Genomic DNA, 13,139 nt, shown 5'->3' with positions numbered 1-13,139 from the left:
TTTTTCCCTGATGTGCTTTGTTTCAAAAAATAGCAACTTATTCAAAATCAATAGCTCATACCACAATTATAACACCCAAAGGAAACTGGATATCCATTATGAGCTAAAAATGAAAAGCATGGTCCAGAAGGAGGTTTTATACTGTGTCACCAAAATTTTTAATGCCCTCCCACCACACATTAAAGAACTGGATGGAAACATGCCAAAGTTTAAAGAAAATCTGAAGCAGTTCCTTTTAGATGAATCTTGTTACAGTATTGATGAATTTCTTAGCAAAAATGCATAGAATCTCTTGTTTGTGCTTAAACCTTACTGTGTGACCTCTACAAATGATTAATCATACTCTGTAATACAATACCCAATACTTAATACAATACCCAAATTATGTATGTCTGTATATGATGCCTGTATAACTTAAGAACAATACCCAAATTTATGTATGACTATATTCTTTCAGATGTCCTGTATCTTAACTAATATGTAAGGGTATATGCTAAACTTCACAGTTTCTTTAATCTAATGACAAGATCAATGTATCTGTGCACAAAACAATAATCTGTAAAAAAACTTGACTCATTCTATATCCAGGGATATGTTTCCATATGGATCTATGGAACATGAAATAAATAAATAAATAAAACTACTTCCTTGGAACCATTTCAAAGCATTACCGTTTATGTAACAGTAGAGAATGGTTTATACTGTGTAAAGTCACAAAAAAATGCCTATTATTTTTTTGTTTTTATCGAGAGATAAGTGAATTCTCTTAACAAATTTGTTGCTGGCATAGCCACACTCAGGAAGCTGAAGTGATTTAATGTGATGATACTAGATTTTGTCATGAAATATTGAATCTGGATTGAAACAACTTTTTTGAATACTGTTGAAAATATTGGGAGAAGACTTACTAGTCAGTAGTTTTCTACATCTTCCTTTGAGCCTTTCTTTAATAATGATTTTACTTCTGCATACTTTAGAGTATCTGGAAAGCATCCTTCTTCAAATGACTGATTTATTATTTCAGATAGGGATACTGTTATTACACCAGAAACTGTTTTAATTACTCTAGTGGGTATTTCATTCCATCAAGTTTAATTATTATTTTTAAGGAAGAATACTAGTTTTTACATCATAATAGCTATAATTCATTCAAATTGAGTTATAACTTGCCTGCTATCCTGATTGAAACAAAATATTTGACCATTCACTAGGTAACCACTTACTCAACAACTGATTTTGATACATTTATGGAAAATTCATTGAAATATTCTGATATTTCTGAGGAATTTAAAATGGGTTTGTTACCTACCTTAATTTTGGTAATTTGTGGACTGTTCGCTACTACACCAATTTTAGATTCTATGACTCACCATACTGCCTTTGACTTATTTGTATCATTAATTTTTTGTGTGTCATTTCTTTTGCTGCCTTTACCACCCTCCTAAATACAGTTTTATACCTTTTTACATGGTTCATAAAATCTACATTTGTATCACTTTTAAGTTCATTGAGTAACTGTTTTTTCTGGTTGTTGAACTTTCATGCCAGCAGTTATTTATTTCAGTTTGTTTGTCATATTTTTATGGTAGACTGTGGGGGAAACATTTTGTTAAAAGCATACAAAGAACCCTCAAGAAATCTGACATAATTTTTAGAACTTGTAGTACAATTATCCACTGACCAGTTTACTTCTTTAAGCCACCATAAAACAAGTTTCCACTTTCCTTACTGAAGCATCATTTGATGGAAGTCTCTCTAATGGCTGGTTTATTTCTTTTTGGTAGCTCCAAAAATAGTGCAGGATGATCAGAAAAACCTAAATCAATGTGAAATTTGTTTACATCATCAGATAATTAAGTTCTGAGAATGTTATTTACACAGGTTGCAGTTTGTTTACTTTATCTTGTGAATTCTATAATAATACTTTTCTTAGCTGCTGATTTTAACATCAGCAAAATAAATGAATCCATAAAATCTACAGAATTGATTGCTCTCATTCAAGTATTTGGTTTCAAGCTAAATGTCACAGAATTCACAAGAGACTGCTGATTCTGTGCTGCACACCATGTGGGCTGCCATTGGCCGTGTGTGATACTATGTGAAGACACTGTCTCTGTTGCTCAGTGATTCTGCTTTGAAGATGCTGCCTCTACTGCTCGATGACACTGCCAATGTGGACCGCTGTGCTGGTGATGTGCCATGAAGCTATAGTTCACTGCTACTGCTTGCTGCTGCTTCTGTTACTAACATGCGCTATCAGTTATAACATTTGCACTAAATATACTGTTACTGCTCCTGCTGCTGTTGCCACTGTTGCACAATAAAGAAACTCACAAGATTCCAAGCTAAATGCTCACTACTGAGGTTTGGAACATCTACTGGGACAAATAATCCTGAAATAATTCACACTTAGAATGGCAAATGCAGTCCTATTCTGAATGAGCCAACCCAATTATGATTTCACCTATGGGACTTACTCTCACACGCCATGTGTTTCTTTTTGATAAATAACCAGAATGCAATAGAAGGTACAAATGAAATATAGGCAATGTACAGCCTGTAGGATTTAGTGTGGCTCACTGTAATCAGTAGGAGTTGGCCATACACAGTCACTCTAAAGCCCAAACATTCAACACAATAATGTGCATACAAAATATAATAACAGTAATGAGACAAATTAGTGAAATAAATATTAATAAATAATTGAAGTAAGGATAAAAATGTTAAATAAAATCCCAAAGGAGAATAAATTTATCAAAACCAGGTTGTTTGCAAACAGCTTTAGATAAATAATTCAGATGTGGACAACATATGTGAATGGTGGCCTCATCTACTTAAAACCAAATGAATCATTGGTCAATATTTGATCCAGCAGTGCAAAGTTTTAATCACTTCTTGCAGACAGAGGATTTTCAAACATCAGTATGCACTAAATAATTACAAACTTTAGCACATTAACTTGCAAAAAGCTATAATGACTTCTTGATATTCATTAGTATGACCTTTCACTATTATCCTCAGCAGATCTGAACACAATAGGCCACAATACTGTTATGTTCCTTTTCATCCAATACAAATATTTTAAGCACAGCTAAACTCCTAAAAGGTCACCACTGCCAAGTATATTTAAAGTAATATTAAAGTTTGTGTATGTTGAAGCTAGTCATTCACTGAAATGACTTTACAGATTCTAACTCTAAGTACTGCTATCACAGAGTAAACATTTGTGGCACAGTGACACCCAGAACTTTACCACAACATACTCCTCATGACAGAGTGAAGATGAAAGACACAAGATGAATGGCTGGAAATGAAAGACTGCAGTGAAAGACCCTATGCTGTGCTGCTACTTGACTCAATGTAGATACTTTCATCCCGACCAGCATTCAGAATTTTTACAGCAGTTTCATGTAAATACATATGATATAACAAATGGTAAATCTTTGCTGTCAATTTGCAACCTCTTAATAAAACATTTATGGATTATTTCAATAATTTAACATACCAGGTGTACCGGTATGACATGAGCGTTAAGATACAAATGTGTCGATAGGGAACATTTGTCGTGAATGAGCCTTAATTATTTTTTTGTTTGGTTGATTTGACATCAAGTCATGGAACAATCATCATCATATGTTTTCATCGTGTTAACAATGTTGAATTTAGTACAAGAAAGTGATGATTTGCAAAAAGCATTAATTTTTTGTTTTCATTTGAAAAAAAGTGCCGCAGAGTCGCATCAAATGCTTGTCAAGGCATATCATGATCATGCTCTATCAGAAGCAACATGCAAAAGATGCTTTCAATGGTTCAGAAATAATGATTTTGATGTAAGAAATGAAGAACGTGGAAGATCACCAAAAAAGTTCGAAGACGCCAAATTGCAAGCAATATTGGATGAAGATGATACTTTGAGTCAGAAGAAAATGGCAGCAATGCTAAATGTTGCACAACAAACAATTTCTGACCGTTTGAAAGCTATGGGAAAGATCCAAAAGTGTGGAAAATGGGTGCCACATCAATTGAATGAAAGACAGATGGAAAACTGAAAAAGCATTTGTCAAATTTTGCTTCAGAGACATGAAAGAAAATCAATTTTGCATGGAATTGTTACTGGTGATGAAAAATGGATTTATTTTAAGAATCTTGAATGGGGAAAATCGTCAGTTAATCTGGGACAACCATCAACATCGGCTGCAAAACCAGATTGATTCGGCAAGAAGACAATGCTCTGTGTTTGGTGGGATCAGAAAGATGTGGTGTATCATGAGCTTCTAAAACCTGGTGAAACTGTGAATACTAAATGCTACAGACAACAAATGATCAATTTGAACTATGCATTGATCGAAAAAAGACCAGAATGGGCCAAAAGACATGGCAAAGTAATTTTTTTACACGACAATGCACCTGCACACAAAGCAAAACTGGTTCAGGATACAATCAAAACACTTGGCAGGGAGCTGCTACCCCACCTGTCGTATTCACCAGACTTTGCCCCTTCTGACTACCATTTGTTTTCATCAATGGGACACACATTGGCCGAGGAACACTTCAATTCCTACGAAGAAGTCGAAAATTGGGTGTCAGATTGGTTTGTTTCAAAAGACGAACATTTCTATTGGTGTGGTGTCCACAAATTGTCAGAAAGGTGGCCAAAATGTATAGAAAGCAATGGTCAGTACTTTGAATAAAATACTTTTACTTTTCAATTCAAAATTAGTGTTTCATTTTCACAAAAAACGTTCATTTCATACTTGTACACCTGGTACACCTTAAACGTATGTTTGCCATATCCAACACTCCAGTCAAAACACAAACACATATAATTTATAGCTCATGAATACAAGTAAACAGACATTGAGTCATGTATCTGTGTGGCATTATTTACACAAAATTAACTAAATTGCTAATAACTTTTGTATATTAGTTTAATTAGAAAACTGATCTGTTAATTTGTTTGTTGGGTGTATCACAATTGTAAAAGGAACAATGGTAGAGTTTTACAGCTTTTATAAATAATACCAATAATATGTTAATAACTTATTAACCATTTTCAAAATCTGTGTAAATTTCAATGAGCCTGTCCCATAGCTGAGATTTCAAAGTTGCCATTGGTTTTTCTCCTAGCATGTCTGCAAGACATTTTACAGATTTCCAGTAATATTAAATATAATGTCAATACCTCACATCACCAGGGGCTACTCTATCTTAACTCATCCCACAATGACAACTGCCAGACTCTTACACACTTTTTTACACACAGGAAAATCTTGAGGACTGCTGCTCCTTGTTGCTTGCTAGTCACCCCTGTACCTGCGCTTACCAGTCTGTCCATCTCACTTCAGCAGCCCACAGCCCAGTGGGCAGCTGGCCATGGTGACAAACATACATACTGTCCTACCACCATCCTGTCTGCTTTAGACCGCCCTGCAGCAATCTAGTTATCTGCTCATAATGTCACAAGATTAATGATAGTTAATCTGATTCATGATTTTTCTCACGGACCAGCCCACTGAACATTAAACAATACTAGAAGGTTATAGTTTAACAGTCCTTTTATATATAATAACTTGTATTAGAGCAAGAGGCTAGATATAACAAGAAAGAAGGAAAACATCAGACTTTCCTTTGTTGAAGAAATCTTTCTATTATTCTTCTGGAATATCTAAATTTAAACACAGACATTATGAATATAAATACAGTACTTTTAAAGTCTGGGAGCCTGATTCAGTCCCTCAAGTTGTAGATTACACTGCAGAATGTACGCAGCACAGTACAGATTGATATCTATAGTTCTTGTTTCTTGGATGAGGAAAATGAAAGAAATTCATAAAAACTGATAAATAGGGACTTCACTTCACACTTATAAAACATGGAAAATCCAGGATGGAATGTAACAATATTAGAAAAGGAAAGTTGCTATATATTGGAGATGCTGAGTCACAGATAGTCACAATAAAAGACTGTATCTGCGACTCAGCATCTCTGCTATATGGTGAGTAGCAACTTTCCTTTTCGTAATATTGTCACTTCACACTAATTACTTTAACATACTTCAGTCATTAATCACTAGTATTACAAGCATAAAATAAGCAAGAGTTTGCTTCAGTAGTTCTCTTACTGCTTTATTATCTCTACTGTTCTCCACTTTTAATTCTTTTCTGTTTATATTTACATCCTTCATAAGGCCTTTTCTGCTGTTTCATTTAGGTCCTTTACTGTTCTTGATATACATTAATGACTTACCATTCCATATTGATGAGGATGCAAAGTTAGTTCTTTTTGCTGATGATACAAGTATAGTAATAACATCCAAAAACCAAGAACTAAGTGATGTAATTGTAAATGATGTTTTTCACAAAATTATTAAGTGGTTCTCAGCAAACGGACTCTCTTTAAATTTTGATAAACCACAGTATATACAGTTCCGTACAGTAAATGGCACAACTCCAGTAATAAATATAGACTTTGAACAGAAGTCTGTAGCTAAGGTAGAATTTTCAAAATTTTTAGGTGTGTCCATTGATGAGAGGTTAAACTGGAAGCAACACATTGATGGTCTGCTGAAACGTCTGAGTTTGGCTACGTATGCTATTAGGGTTATTGCAAATTTTGGTGATAAGAATCTCAGTAAATTAGCTTACTATGCCTACTTTCATTCACTGCTTTCGTATGGTATCATATTCTGGGGTAATTCATCGTTGAGTAGAAAAGTATTCATTGCTCAAAAACGTGTAATCAGAATAATTGCTGGAGCCCACCCACAGTCATCTTGCAGACATCTATTTAAGGATCTAGGGATCCTCACAGTAACCTCATAGTATATATACTCACTTATGAAATTTGTTGTTAATAATCCAGCCCAGTTCAAAAGTAATAGCAGTGTGCATAGCTATAACACCAGGAGAAAGGATGATCTTCACTATCCATGGTTAAAACTGACTTTGGCACAGAAGGGGGTAAATTATGCTGCCACAAAAGTCTTTGGTCACCTACCAAATAGCATCAAAAGCCTGACAGATAGTCAACCAACATTTAAAAATAAATTAAAAGAATTTCTAGATGACAACTCCTTCTACTCATTGGCTGAATTTTTAGATATAAATTAAGGGAGGGAAAAAAACTAACTTAAGCATTAGTGTCATGCAATATTTTGTGTAATGTAATATCTTGTACAGACATCTTTCATTAACCTGACACGTTCCACATCATTACGAAGTGTCGTATTCATGATCTATGGAACAAGTATTAATCTAATCTCTAATCTAATCTGCTTTATCTTTAAATATTATTTCATTGGTGTTAGCATGTTGTATTTTTTCCTCAATTTTCATTGAGTTATTTTCTTTGAGCAAAGTTCTAATCTTATAGGTATCATTTGTTATTTATCTCATTTGATTGTAGGGCTTACTTTTAACTGATTAATCACACATAGTTCATTATCACAAGTACTCTGTAATATATCAATGCTGTTATCCCACTTTTAATTCCTTTCATTTGCTGTACCACATTTCTCACCTAATTTAATGCTAGGAGCAATTTCTTCTTTCCTTCACTGAGATTTTCCTTTCAAAAGTCCCTGAATCTCAAAATTCAACACCCTTTAAAATTCAAATGACTAAGAATCCTATTGCAATTGTTAATTTTTCAACATGTTTGGATTGAGTTTGTGCTTTAATTTTGAATAGAAACGGAAGATAGATATGATAATCCTGAAATTAGAAAATTAAATCTTATAGTGTGATATGGAGAGTTACGTCAAAATTTAATAATTTAGGAGTAAAGATAATGACTCACCAAATACTGGAGGTATTAAGTCATCAAAGGCTCATATAAAAGCCTGAAAAATTTGCTAACTTTTCGATGAACCCTTATTTGAACTGCAGTACACAGTTTCAGTCTTGTTTATGTGCCTATTAACAACTCAAGAGCTACACCATTTAATGAGTTTTTACCTATACTCTTAAATTATTTAGCATCAACATAGCAAAAAACAAACGAATAACTATATGCTAATTATAATAAACCTAAATTTTCCATTGTATAAAAATTATATAAATATCAGAACATATTCATTTCACAACTTTTGTATTACCACATTTTATTTACCTGTACGATTCAATAATTTCACTTGAAATATTTGCTACCTGTCCCAACCAAATTTGATGCATTGTTGTCATCCATACTAAATCAATATGTGTCCATTGAGCTTTACGGAGTATTGTTAAGTTTACATGGACTGTCACTAACTGATTTACATAGTAATAACCTGAAAAGTATTTGTATTAGTAGAAGATCAATAAAGTAACTCAATGCTTGGAAACAAAAAACTAAAAATATAAAAAGCAGAGGCTCTTCTAATGAGGCAATCACCCAAAGTATGGTTAAAAAAAGAAACACAGAAACTGTGGCACTTATCCTGCAAAATTATTCTCTGTTTAAGTTACACTCTGTATCAAATTACGAGGGTAAGTCAACTATTATCTGCAATTTAGCTATATTTTTGTTTACTTTGTTAGTACTGTCATTTTACACTGATAATGCATGCTTTGTTTATTTGTTGTTATATCTTTGCAATTTTCAAGCTGCTAGGTTAGTTTCCTTATTGCTGCCGTGCTGTTAATCATGGCTACTCTGCTGTCATTTGCACCAAAGAAGAGCAACGTTCAATGATCTATTTGTTTTGGCCAGAGAAGGCATATCAGGGGCCAAAATTCATCAAAGACTTTTGGTACAGTACAGAAACAATGTTTTACCATAACAGAGAGTCTACGAATGGATTGAAAAATTCTGAAATGATTGTACAAGCATTACGCATGCTGAAGGAGTCAGATGACTGTTTACCACCACAAATGAAGAAACCATTGAGTGCTCATGTGAAATGATTCTCTTAGACAGATGATTAACTATTGACAAAGTGGCACATCATCTGCATATTAGTCATGGTTCTGCCTATGAAATCTTCCACAACAGATTTGGGTTTCATAAAGTTTGTGCAAGATGGGTCCCAAAACAACTCTCACAGTTGCATAAACAAATGCAGGTGTACATCTGCAAAAAATATTTGGATCTCTATGGTAACAAAGGGGACAACTGCTGGTGACAAAATGTGGATCCATCATTATGAGCCAGCGAGTAAGTGGCAGAAGGGAACAACTTCTTAGACAGGATCATTACTGGTGACAAAACATGGATCCATCTTTATGAGCCAGAGAGTAAGCTGCAGAGTATGGAATGGAAACATCCTAATTGGCTGTGCAAGAAAAAATTCAAGACCCAACCCTCCACAGGAAAACTGATGCTTACGGTTTTTTGGGATGCACAAGATCCAGTACTGGAACATTATGGGGAAAGTGGCACAACAATAAACAGTGTACATTACAGTGAGGTGCTTACTGCTAGGCTAAAGCCTGCAATTTGAAGCAAATGCTGAGGATTGCTGTTAAAAGGTGTTGTGTTGTTGCATTACAATACCCATCTGCATACTGCTGCCCACACTGCTGAAACACTCCAAAAACTCAAATTTGAAGGACTGAATCATCCCCTATATAGTCCCAATCTCACCCCTTCTGACTATCACTTGTTTGGTGCAATCAAACAGGCATTAAGGGGCTGCTGATTTGCCTCAGATGAAGCAATGAAAGAAGTGATGCATTCCTGGCTTGCAACCCAACCAAGAAACTTCTTTTATGAAGGCATCAGGAAGCTTGTACAACAATAGACCAAGTGCATTGAAATGCAAGGAGACTATGTCAAAAATGATGTTCTTGTAAGTTTCCTATTTGATTACAATAAAATTTTAAACTATTTTGTGGCTAATAATTGACTTACCCTCGTACATCAGTGTCTGATTTCATGTAATGATAAGAATAATAATGTAAATATTTATTCATGTTGCTTTAATCTGATTGAAATGTACCATGCTTTTCATTAACTTGTTGCAATATTATACTCCTTTAGTCAATGTTGAAGTTAAAACATCATGCAAACTACAGATAGGTATATGCTTCAAGTGCATAAGTAGCAAAAATCCTAAGATTAATAAAAATGTGTTCTAGTTGCATATACTGCAATGTAACATACGTATATATGCATTTTTGGACTATTTATGCTGAAATATACAGGGTGTATCAAAAATAATTATCCAATTTAAGAAAAATCATAACTATTATGTTATTTGAGATATGTATGTGAACAAAATACTGTTGGAAAGAGCAAACTCTCGAGTTTTATATGATTCCCTCTAGGTAGCAACAGTGTTTGCCCACTTTAGTCCAAATAAAAATGGTGTTGGGACAACAGAAAGCATTTTGTGTTCTATGTTTTGCACAATGCGGATCAGTAATAACGGTTCAGCATGTCTTTCATACTAGGTATGGTGTGGCTCCTCCTACAGCACAGAGCATTAGATGATGGCATGAACAATTTCCAGAAACAGGTCATTTGCGTGAAGGCAAACCGCCAAGCCATCTCCAAGTGTCTGACACAGGTGTTGAACACATCCGCCATAGCTTCACAGCTCAGCATGTCCCCAGTGTCCATCTGACATGTGTTTTGGTGACATTTACACATGAAACCATACAAAATTCAGCTACTGAAAGCTCTTCATGAAGGTGACAAACAACAATGCATGGAGTTTTGTAATTTCATTCTTGGCAAGATGGAGGATGACAGTTTTTTTCCATACTCAATGTCTAGTGATGAGGAAACATTCCTTTTAAATGGAAAGGTGAACTGTCATAATGTGAGAATATGGAGTATGGAACAGCCACATGAAGTTGTACAAAATTAGAGGGACTCTCCAAAATTTAAAGTGATTTGCGCAGTTTCATGGGAAAATGTGTATGCTGCAATTCTCTTTGCCAAGAACACTATTACGGGAAGGTCATATCTTGATATGCTTGAAAACTTTCTTCTCCCACAGTTGAAAACTAATTCAAATGACTTCATTTAAGCAACGGGATGGGGCACTGCCACAATGGCATCTGGAAACACGGGAATTTTTAAATCAAAGGATTACTGAATGATGGATTTGTCACACTGAACCTAATGATTCAACCTTACATTACTTGCCTCCAAGGCCACCAGACCTGACTGTATGTGATAATTTCTTGTGGGGGTTTATAAAAGTCTGTTTCTGTGCCCCCATCACCAACAACAATGATGACTTGAGACATCGCATAACGGCAGCTGTGGAAGCTATAACTCAAGACATGCTCACTGCAGTGTGGGACAATTTGAATAGCACATTGACATATACCGTTCATCTCAAGGAGAGCATATTGAAGATCTATGAAAAGGTATGTGAAGAAAACTTCTTGTGTTTCCTGTTCATAAAAAAAAAATATTGTATATTTTTATCAGTTTCAGAAATACAGATGTGCCAATTTGAATGATTTTTTTTATACACCTTGTATAATGACAGAATTATTTAAAGGTAAATACTGAGTGATGTAGAAGCTATTGTCCTGATTTTGTGAAATTTGTATATACAGACACAGATCTGAACTAGTTGCGTTTTTAATCTTGGAAAAATATAGTCAGTAAAATAACATCAGTAAAACATTACATTTCCTATGAAATTATTAAATTAATCCTAAGGTATAGAGTGCTACAGTAATGCTTAGGAAACCACAAAGATAAACATTTTTTCCATTTATTGATAAAACCAGACAACTGACAAAAATAATTAATTCTTTCTATCATTAATAACAATGTAAATAATCAATTATTGATAATATAATGTGAATGGATAGATAAAAAATCTACTCGCTAAGTGGCATTTAAGTTGCAGTAGGGGAAAACACACACACAAAAGAATTTAGCTTTTACAAGCTTTCAGAGCCAGTGGTTCCTTCTTCTGGCAGAAGAGTTGAAGGGGAAGGAAAAGGTTACATACAATGCACTTAGCCTTTCACTCTTATTAACTTATGCACAATGTTTTAGTAGTAATCTCTGTCTTGCATATTACTATTACTTCCACCTTTAACCTCTAAGGTTTTCAAATCTCGTCTGGTTCAGTCCATAACAATCAGTCTGCCTTTCTCACCCTGTCTGATAAGTCTTCCCTGGGCCGGGGTTCTGGGTGACTTTCTGAACTCTATCTCCTTCCCTAAACTGCTACAGTCCTTTTCCTTCATCCCTCTTTTCTCCCCCTCAACTCTTCTGCCAGAGGAAGCTTGTAAAAGTTAAATCCATTTGTGTGTGTGTTCCCCTTCCTATCATTTATGTATGATATGGAAGATCACACAAATGTAGAAGGTAAATACTCACCAAGCATGGGATACTACTTACCTAGAAAACATGAAGCATCCCACCGAAATGTGAAATACTGATATGCATTTCAATGAGTTATACATTTTAGAGTGGCTGCAAGCCATAGAAGAAACCAGTACCTAAGAGGTGTGATGTTTGCCTTATTTATTTCTTCATTGATAGCTCTCAGTGTTGACGTACTGCTTTGTTATACTGGTGGAAAAATGTGGGATGGAAGTTCAACACTGAATACTGTAAATGATGTGGCTGACAGGTGCACAACTGCGTTTCACAGTTGTTTACTTTCACTGTTCATAACTCTCCCCCCCCCCCATTCTCCCAATGTTACACAATTAAATGGTCAGTTCACTATTGGTGAATGTTGAAAAGCCTCATTAATAGATTGCAGGCAACTTCAGCATACTGATACAATAGTTTGTTACTGATTATCTATTAGCAGTAAAAACCTAACCACATAGTCCACAATTCTTGCAGAATAATATGATATGTGTGACACTATTTTTCAAATACTTTAAATGTGACATTGTCATTAATTGTTCTAACACATGGCTTATTTGTGTTACACTTATTTCTCTTTTAAGTTGATGCATTGTTGTTAGTCTAACCAATATATATATCCCATCTGAAAATCGGCCATGGACTGACTGTCTTGGGACTGGAAATTGGTCCTTTATATATTCTCACAATAATAGGCACTGAAACTATAAATTGTTCTATTTTTAAGTTACAGAAATTACAATTTATTTATTTATTTTGATCCAACATCAACTGATTACAAAAAAAGTTTTTTTTGTTCCAGTCTTTTGTATAACTCAGAGCCTTACTTACTAGGGTTACATATTATTGGATGGCACTTTTATCTA

At 34.6% G+C, this 13,139-nt stretch overlaps 1 protein-coding gene across 1 annotated transcript in view; it reads right to left on the bottom strand.

Annotated features, from left to right (window-relative positions):
• Positions 1-13,139, bottom strand: part of LOC126336151 (venom allergen 5-like) — a 364,266-nt gene that overhangs the window by 135,840 nt on the left and 215,287 nt on the right. The window contains exon 5 of the mRNA XM_049999644.1: positions 8,110-8,269. Within this exon, the coding sequence (XP_049855601.1) occupies positions 8,110-8,269 (160 nt within the window). The remainder of the gene's footprint in view (positions 1-8,109; positions 8,270-13,139) is intronic.

The sequence above is a fragment of the Schistocerca gregaria genome, chromosome 2, assembly GCF_023897955.1.
Source record: "Schistocerca gregaria isolate iqSchGreg1 chromosome 2, iqSchGreg1.2, whole genome shotgun sequence".
In the NCBI taxonomy this organism is placed as follows: Eukaryota; Metazoa; Arthropoda; class Insecta; order Orthoptera; family Acrididae; genus Schistocerca; species Schistocerca gregaria.
The sequence above is the reverse complement of the archived record's forward strand: the minus strand, read 5'-3'. Positions and strand labels throughout refer to the sequence as shown.